At 34.2% G+C, this 10,365-nt stretch overlaps 1 protein-coding gene across 4 annotated transcripts in view; it reads left to right on the top strand.

The window, feature by feature from the left end:
* LOC117183132 (pseudouridine-metabolizing bifunctional protein C1861.05) overlaps nucleotides 1-10,365 on the top strand; it is a 442,705-nt gene that overhangs the window by 192,314 nt on the left and 240,026 nt on the right. For all 4 annotated transcript variants that reach the window (XM_033376331.1, XM_033376330.1, XM_033376332.1 and 1 more), the window contains exon 6: nucleotides 10,046-10,251. In XM_033376331.1, the coding sequence (XP_033232222.1) occupies nucleotides 10,046-10,251 (206 nt within the window). The remainder of the gene's footprint in view (nucleotides 1-10,045; nucleotides 10,252-10,365) is intronic.

The following is a 10,365-nucleotide window of genomic DNA, read 5'->3' as shown; positions in this document are numbered from 1 at the left end:
CTTGTATATTATTTTATTATCTAAATAAAATAAATAATTTATATTTAATTCACAAATCAACTAGAAAATTAAAAGTAAATATAATTCCGATATTATTTTTTTTTATTTCTGATTTTCTTTCAAATTAATTTTAATTCAATTTTAATTCATTAAGAGTAAATATAATTTCGTTATTAAACATTTTTTTAATTCTCCTTTTCTCAATATTGAATTTCTGACATTGAATTCTGAAAGCAATAGGAAAAGAAAATAAAGCGATCGAAAAAAAAGAGTAAGAAGACGTAGAAAAAAAGGGTTCATGGCTTCAGGTATTTGACGCCGAAGTTTGCAGTAGGTTAAAAAATGCAGTAAAAATCCGGCCGAAGTTACTGCCTACTGCTTCCTCCGGCGGCCGGAGGGAGCAGGAGCCGAAGTTTAAAACTCGAGTCCGGCAAGAAGGAGGACCTGCCTGCCGGAGGGCAAGCAGTAGCCGAAGTACTGCTCGTCCCATCTCTAAAAAAAACATTTCCAAAATTTATATTTTGCATCGTTTCAAGGTAAATAGTATAACATACTCCATATTTGAACCGTTTTCATTACTTCAATTGTTTATAAAAACTAGAACTTTAAAGATACATTGTTACAAAATTCAATAAGTTAGCAGTGCTTATGAAAATGTTAACACATTTTCCTCAGATATTCAGTGTTTATATATATTTTTGTTAATTTAATTTGTACTGTCAAATGAGACGACTTAAAAATACTGAAAAACAAAATTTATGACACTGTAAAATTCCCGAATAATAAAATCCCCTTCAAAAATTCCCGAATTATGAAATTCCTTAATTATATAAATTAAATATTAAAGAAATTTTTGATCAGTGTTTAAAGTATCTGAAAATTATTTCTTGAATTTGCAATACCAATAATTGTATAAAAATTGTATAAAGTAATTAATTTAAAGACATGTGCTTCTTGAACGAAAAAGAAATTACCTCCTAAATTTTCTCCGAGCCTAGTATCATTTTCCAAATAAACTTTGCATGATTTAAATTAGTACTGATTTGCTTTAAAACTTCTATTTAATTTTTTTTATTTAACAATTCGATTTTTGAGAACATTTTTTTGTAATTTTTGCATGCAATGCACATTTTTAAACAAAATTTCTCATTCAGAAATACATTCTTTTTATTATTACTAAAGAATTTTCAAAATTATTTTATACAGTTTTGAACATTAAAAAAATTTCTTTCATAAAAGTATTTGTTTATTTCATTTTAAATAAATAAATAATATTCATCCAAACAATTTGTTTTATTCTTGAAATTCTGGTATTTTCTGGTACGGCTGTTTAATGTTCGGTAATATTCTGTCGGGAATCTTGTTCTTCGGCAATTTTCAAATAGGGGCATATTATAAACTGTTGTGAATTTTATTATTTAAGAATTTTTCAATTCGGGATTTTTATATTTCGGCAATTTTATCATTCTTGGAGTTTTATTTTTTGGGATTTTTTGGTCGTCCCCTGACAAATTGCCAAGTTCAAACTTTGAACTAAATTTTAATAAACCAATCACATCGGCTAAAAATGTGTTTCAGTGTTTTGTGTACATATTTCCAGCTCAATTTCATGGTGTTCAATTTTTTTGGAAGATTCGAAAATATATTAATTTAATCCATTTGTAGACGCTCATGAATCATACAAAATATTTTATAGATTGAAGAATTTAATACTTTTGATTCAAGTTTCCTATGCTTTTCAGACAGTTACTCTCGCGTTCAGTCACCCCGTTCTCAGCCTTCCTAGAACTGCTGGCTCACACCATTTCTCAGGGGATCAGAGCGAGAGCGGTTGCGACACAATATATCATTCAAAATTAAGGTTTCTTCGTTTCTATCACAAATGCTGTACATCTGATAGTGTATGCTTTTGCCCGTATTCGAAAACGCCATTCAATGTAACTACAGTAGATACTATTAAATGAAAAGTAGCTTTTTTCACGGAAATAATTTTCTGTAGAAATTAAAAAAATACTTTGTTAATTTAAAGGTATTTTTAACACTTTAAATATAAATTTTCTTGAAATAAATGTGCATTTATTTTCCTTAACTTGATATGATTGAGCTTCATATAATAGTCAATCTTTTAATCTATAGTACAATAGCACTTTTTTCTCATTTTACGATAAACGCAATATGCATTATGTTAACTGTTTAAAAATATAAAATATTTCTACTGCAATAATAACAATCGATTGCGGAATCAATCTAAAAAACACTCACTCAGAGAAATAATTGGATAGGCTGACCCATAAGTTGGTTGCTGTGGCCAACTTTGTTCGATCATGGGGCGGCATCCACTTAGTTGGCTGAGGCACCCACTTTTAATGGACACGGTAGTGTTGGTTCTGCCAGCCAATTGAGTTGGTTCGGCGGGATGGCTGCCTCATCCAATGTACACACCTTGGTTTTAATAACTGCTTAAATTGTTACCGTGCCACTGTGTTGTTTTACTCACCTATTTCAGATGGAACCTTTTTATTTTTTAATTTTTGATAAATTTGTAATGAAAATGTAATAATTTTTTACCTGTATTTTCTACAAATTAATATGCTATTTTACTATTAAGAGAATAAAATAAGAAATTCACCTGTATGTAACCTGAGAAAACATAACCCTAACGTTACATCAACGTTCACACGCACAACGCAGGTCTTTATATAAAAATTAAAACCATCAACACCTCCATCGCTGATAACATCAAAAAGCACCATTTCCACTTTAAAAAATTCACTCGCGTATTCCAAATCTAAGGCGAAACGCACTAAATGATTGCATTAGGCATCATGAGTCATGCGCCTGTCAACCCAGAAGACCCAAAGAGACCCTGGCGCATGCGCAATGGACCTGGAAGACAAATCTGGTACCACCGGCCAATTAGTTGGCTGTGCTAACTTTTCGGTAGTTGGAGGGACCAATGTATTGCTGCAGCGGCCAATTAACACGCAACAATTATAAATGATACTGTAGCCAATGGACTTGGCTGCCCTGACAGTTTGAACATACGTTCTAACCTTCTATTCCTTATCCAAGAAAAAATGGGTGTGCCAACCAACCATTTCTCTGAGTGTACATTTTTCGAAATCGCTTGATTCATAGTATAAAATAGGAGATTAAGAAAAGTATAGATAGAAACTTGGAAAAAGTCATAGTTAAAATATAGAAAGAATATTTTTCTATGAACTGCTAACATTCGCCAAACTATAATTTTTAAATTTGGCTAAAATACACCACATGTAGGTTGTTAGTCAGGTATACAATCGATATACATCTTATTCTAAAGCTGTACTGCCATAAACAACAATATTTTTTTTTAATTTCACTCGATAAAGTATATATCGCCGCAGGGTCCAACTGGAAGCAAATCCCACTTATGAAAATAACATCAGCCTCCAGCAGAACTGCGATAAATCACACCTATGGCCACGCCTCACAACCATAAGCACATTGTATCAATCATGTCAGTTTGCGTATATTATTTCTCAACGATATTTAGTGAGAGAAACTATTCCAAAGACTCTCTCATGCATCATTATAAATTCACGCGAGTGGAAATATGTATAAGCGTCTAATTCTATTAACAAGCTCAACAATTTTTAGTGAAATGTTGAATTCAATCACCTAGGTAGTGAAAAAATTACTCTCAAGGCCAATCTGATGAAAATAGTTAATCGAAAATTCTACTTTGCATGCACCATCAAAAAAAGTACAAGACAAAAGTTGTTCATGAAAAAAAGAGCTACAAATATGTCATTGATTATATTTCGATAGAATGCGCAGTTTTTGTTTGAATCGTAAAAAACTTTATAAATAAAAACAGTGAAACAAAAATCTTATCAGTGTGAATAAAGCGCTTAGAACGTGAAAATGAGGTGGACAGCGGTTTTTCATCTATCAATTGTCATGCATTGAAAAGATTATGTGAAAATTATATAAAAATTGAAAGCCTACCTGCAATAAAAGCAGGTGGAGTCATTACCTGAATTCGGTGTTTCTTTTTAATTTATATATTTTCTCAAAATCTGGATTCGAACCTGGAAACTCGCAAAGTGATATTTACCCGTTTATATACGGATAAATTATTTACCCCTAATATCTTTAACCTCATTTTTTCCTTTGATTAAATATGAACATCTTCATCTTATCTGAATGTTCATTATTTGAAGCTCAAGTGCACAAAATTAAAATGATAAGTTTTATTGAGCGAAGTCGTTTACGAACTGCTTTAGTAAGATTTTCTCACAAGATTAACTAGAAAACTGATAATTAATTTAGTAAGGCTTATTATTCGAAGTTAAAAGACATCTTAATCAGTGCTTTTTAATTAAACACTCATTATTCAGATTGAGGGAGTAGATGTCAAGTTTTCGACAAAGGGTACACTTTTGTATATAGTTAAATGTTTCCATTATTACTGCAAATATTAACCGATTTTCATGATTTTTTTTCCAATCTCTTCAAATCATGCGAATAAACTAATTCTGTTAATTAAAACGGAATCAAGCCATACCTTCCTGATTTCAGTTTTTTAACTAGTCTGCATCTCATAAGAATGAAAGGGCCATGATTTACGAGCAATTCACTGCGCTCCAGGGAGTCTACCTCGTTAGTTTTATGAGGGTTTATGGAGTGTGCTTCGGGAATCCACATACGACTACACTGAGTGTCATTGCAATTTTTCTCTATTGTTCTCTCCAATTTTATTATTAAACAAAATATAAATATTTTATCGAAATACCGGCTTCGTCCAATCCGAGGGACTAATATTTAGATGACGAATGCAAGAAATCAGACAAACATATTCAAAATTGCGGAAAAAATCTTACATTCCTTTTTCAAACTCTAATAAATCCCCTTAAGACCCAGCCAAAAATATTATATATAGTTTATATACATGTAGTGTGAAGTATTATATATTATATTCATTTGTTTTATACATTTTTTGTATAAAACAAAAAAATATTATATATAAAATTTTACACTATAAACTCTATATAATTTTTTCGCCTGGGGAGGTACAAACCTGGCTGACAACCTCCACGTGGTGTACCTTGGTCAAATTTAAAAATTATAGTTTGTCGAATGTTAGCAGTTTAAGGGGAAAATATTCTTCTTATATTTTAACTATTACTATTTCCAAGTTTCTATCCATACTTTTCCTAATCTCCTATTTCATACTATGAATCAAGCGATTTCGAAAAAAATGTAGTGTTCTTTAGAATGATTACGCAATCGATTGTTAGCATTGCAGTAGAAATATTTTATGTTTTGGTGCAATTGCAGAATAGGGTCTTCATCTGTTTTTTGGATGGAAAAACAATATTTTTCTGCAACAAACCATTAGAATCTTTAATTGAGCTATAAATGAAGCGATTTGACCAGACAGAAGTTTAAAATTATTGTTACTTTTGTTACTACGATATCTATAATATGGGTATGTCACGATATCGGAATTATCACATTTAACTCACCGTTTAGGTGCTTTTAAACATCCAATTGGCCAGAAAAACCCGTTTGTCAGGTCATAAAAATAATTTTGTCAAAACTTCCACCCTTTTCCAACTTTTCGTGGGGGCGGAAAAGCACCCCTATAACTAGCAAAAAGAATAATGTTGGTCAAATCACTACCCATTTCCAACTTTTCGTCAAATATGACCATTACGATATATCGTGACAAACCCATATCTGAGACATCATAGTAATAAAAGTAACAATAATTTTAAATTTCTGCCTGATCAAATCGATTCACTTATCGTTCAATTAAAGATTCTAATAGTTTGTTGCCAAATAACATTTTTTTCCTGCCAAAATCAAGGTGACAGGTGACGCCCCTATTCTGCAATCTAACCCATGTTTTCAGGCGGTCAGCATAATGCATATTGCGTTTATCGTATCGTATACAATATAGGTGTATGTAGCATCTACGTGTATGGCGTATGTAATATCTAACAAAAATCGACAAAAATTCAAGGTGCAAAGTAAAATCTAGGCAAGAACGTTTTTTCGAACTACATACTATTTAGATTAATACTCAGTTAAGAAAGTAATGAGTTTAAATTAATAAGGCCCCTAGTTTCAATGGAATAGCATGCATGTTGTACAATATATATTTGAAACATACAAATTTATTTAGCGATTTTCGAGAAAATTGAAAATTTTGATTTTTCAAAAAAAATGTACAACTTGTGTAAAAATTTTTTTGAAGTTAGCACTTGGGGTAAATTAGTCTTATGATATGAGAAACTTAGCACTGAAATATAAACCAAACCAATCATCTTCTAAGGTAGGCCAACCATGCTTACCCAGCCACGGAATTCAAAATAATTCAGCTTAAAAGGATTTATGTATAAAGAAACTTTCAAATTTCATAATAGTAATTGATACTAAATTAATTACATACTGGCATGGGACCGCGAAGGAATCACTACTTGTTCGGTTAAAATCGGTCACACAAAGTATCAAATAATTTATTAACGCTTATTACAAGAGCCAGGAAAAAGGTCCGAGCTGGATCAACGAAAAGAGCTATTAAATTACTACCTGAGTCCCCCCAGATAACAATGTTCGCGCACGATGATTGCGTATTGACTCACACGCGTGCGGATTGTCCCGCACTCCGCACCATCAACCCGATCAGACATATACTTAGTCAATTGAAGCGCATATCGCTCGCACACGTGAAGGTTGTACGCATGATGGTGACATGCGAGCTCTAAATTTATGCTTTATGTTAAACACACCCGATTATTCATTCAAATTTGGTAAGTTGCTCATAGTAATGATAAAGATTATCGTTTTTATTATTTGATTGAGTAGATTTCTAAAAATAAAAAAGAACGATATTCAAAGAAAAAAATAAGGTTATGTTTGGACGCAATTGACGTCAAAACTATGTTGATCTAAGGAACTGGTATAAAAAAACCAAAGCGTCAACACCGGCGAACACTTTACTTTAACTATATATTATAATAAAACGCGGAAGTGAACCGGGGAAAACAGTGAGGACGGCCATCATCATTTTCAACATCTGAGCACACTTTTTAAACTTGTTATCTGAACTTGAAAGTATGAACATCATTATAAAATTAATCAAAATTCAATTAAAGGTTAAAAATGTATTCGTTTATTTAAAAGATAAGTACTCAAAGTTAGAAAAAATCGATTTAACTTCAAAGATGCATTTCTGCAAATACTTCCACACATTTCTAAACAGTAATTCTAAATTTGATGCGATATGAGCCATATAATATGGCGATATAAGGCGCATTACGCACGCACTCTACCTACCCACCACAGCATTACGACAGGTGATGACAGTATGCGTGCGTTATATCTCGCACAGCGTGCCTCGCACGCATGCGAGCATTGTGCGTCGCACGATTGTTATCTGGGCCTACTCCAACGAAAAAGGCAGCATCCGAAACTGAAGGTCACTCAAAAGGAAGAAAAATAACATAAAACAAATAATTAACATCCTGCCCGCCTCGTTCGCTGAACGAAACAAATTCCAGCTTGTGACTGCGCACGACTGCTAATCAACACAATATGACGATGGGGCGATTGTCGTTCCCAAAAGAAGTTTCAACTGTGTCAGATCGCACAAGTCAATGCTGTCCGGGATTAACATTGGTCATCCGTCCTAAAGGTAAATGAATGTACTCATTCTATCAGCGTTTCCTAAATTGTTCATACATTGATTGAGCAAAACACCAGTGAGTGACACAGTGTAGTTCCTGATCCGAAGTTGTTGCTCCGGGAATTCGTTCTGATGTTCTGCCTACGAGAGCATTACTGGGGGTTAGAGGTCTAGATCTTCGGGATCGCCCGTAATTGTAAGTATAGGCTGAGAGTTTATGCATTCTTTAATTTCTACAGTAAGAGTAGACAACTTTTGCAGCGGGAGGATCCCTCTTCAGTTGATCGGATTTCTGAAAACCAGTTAATAATAAATGTCGTGATAGGACTATTGCCGTGCAAGATAATCGGGTCTCGTTGCCCATATGGCAAAGGAGATTTCTCTAGACGTACTTCAACTTTCAAAGCTCCAGCTGAATTGGTTAATGGATATAATCGGACGAGGTTGCAGTGTTTTTCAAGTGCTTTTCCCGGATGAAGTATGTTAAATTCGTCCTCACAGTTGCAACCTTGAGAACACAAAATGCAAACTAAAAAACGCGATATGGACTTCTTTGGAAGTAATGCGCTCCTTTGTTCAAAACGTTCTATAGCAGAATTATGAAGAACCGCAATGAAACCGCAATAGATAGCTGCTATAATTAATTATAATTTGCATAGGGAGTGTCAGTTGGGCAACCTAAATAGTGACAATAAAACGATGGTGATCAGCGATCAACGATCAGCTGAAGAGAGTTCTCTGGATCTCCAAAATTCGATCAGTGACATTAATCGGCCAATGGAAGGTTCATGTCTTCGAATCTGACCAAGAACGTTTCGTGAGTCCGACCAAGCGTGGCTGACAGCATAAATGTTCCAATTCCTCTCTTACCTAATAATTCAATCGAACCACAAGCACAGCAGCGTAAATTTCGAGTTAAGGGATAGTGAATCCGATTGGATCAGTCATAACTCATCCGAAAACGTTTCGAAAGGCAGACAGAGCCTTTCATGATCCCTGACGAATTGCATCTAGAAGAAGTGTCCCGTAAACGGTCCCTGAATGGTTCCGATTTTCATCGACAATTTTCTCCGATGAAGTGATCACACCAAGATAGCGAAGATGAAGAGCATTCACCTCGACATTTAACAACGATTGCCAAGATTCGAGATGAAGGGTCACGCGTCCATGAGCAATCTCGATTGGTTTATATTCAATTGTGCTGATGGAAATATTCATGGCCTGCTGTGATAAACCAAGGTGTCGAACTAATTTTCGGGATAAGGAACTGATCCCAAAGCCGGTGTCAGATTCCGAGTCCAAACGAACTTTCTCAGTGGTTGTAGTGTCCAAGTTTTCAGTCGAAGGCGTTTTACGAGTCATGTCATCATGAAGCGTGCTATGATGCTGTTTATAGCATATGAAAACTAGCTTTCGAAAGGCAGTTACTAATCCACTGTTCCATCTGGAGACAATGAAAGTATAAAAGTAGTCGAATCGCAGCTTGATGCCTGTCAAAAGCATCCAGCTTGTTGTTCTTGACAATGACCGCTATAGTGGTTTGGGTTACATGTAGCGTAAGATGGATAGCGTAAGATGGTTCCATCCTAAAGCAATGGACGTGCCCCAGGATTCACTCATTAGCGTATACAACGTTTTGGTAGTCTAAAGTTTTCGACTTCGCCCTTATAGAAGCAATTGAATTTCAGAAATGTGAGAAGATGGTTCTATATACGTGTAATCGAAGTTAACAATGACAATGTGCTCTTCATAAAGTCCATGACTGTCAAGATGAGGTGTTTCCATGAATCTTCAACTTGGTAATGTTTGTAGACCTGCAACCAAGCATATGACAAAGTAGATCCCCAGTAAAGGGTTTCATCTTGAGAAAATCGAACGATAGAAAATGAGCAGGCAGGGAAGAGATTCATGAACCTCCCATGCAATGCGGATGCCCGGTGAAAAAATTCTGAAGTTAGCTTGTTAGACTCTAAGCAAGGTTTGAGAAAAATTTAATAACAAAACAACAAGGCCAAAACATATAATCTGTGCTTGTAAATAAGTAAGTCATGCCTGAGAGCCGGGTACAGTCGGTTAGCTGGTTTGATCGTCGCATACGATATTTTTTTACATAACTTGTTATTGACCGGTATCACTTTTTCACACTTACAATTTTCAAACAGTGAATAATACTTTTCATAAACATCAATATTAACTTTGGTTTCTGAAGTTTATAATAATATATACAGAAATACAATCACCTGTTATTATGGTAATCTTTATAGCTTAGCGATTCTCGCCAACACTAACACTCCCTTACTGATCTAATAACATAAAATTAATTTAAACTTAAATATTTTGTTCGTATTAAATTTTACTTTACCATTTCAGTTTAATGGAAGCACACACAAAGGACAAAGTCGAGAAGCTTGCGGTGGAGTTGGTCGAAATGTGGCCTCTGCTCTTATCAATCTTGGTGTGGATGGTACAAAACTTATTTCAGTCGTCGGAAATGATGATGCTGGTAAAGCAGTAATTCAAACCCTTCAAGAAGGAGCTGATACCATACATATTTTAACGGATGCACGTACAGCAAGGTATTTGATCAAAAATATTTTTTGAAAGCGTTGGGAATATTTTAGGTTTTAAGACTTATGACGTCGTTTATTAATCATTTATAGAGAGAAAAAATTAAAGTGGTGTATATGTAT

Source organism: Belonocnema kinseyi, chromosome 2 (assembly GCF_010883055.1).
Source record: "Belonocnema kinseyi isolate 2016_QV_RU_SX_M_011 chromosome 2, B_treatae_v1, whole genome shotgun sequence".
Taxonomy (NCBI): Eukaryota; Metazoa; Arthropoda; class Insecta; order Hymenoptera; family Cynipidae; genus Belonocnema; species Belonocnema kinseyi.
This window is presented reverse-complemented; position numbering and strand designations above follow the sequence as displayed.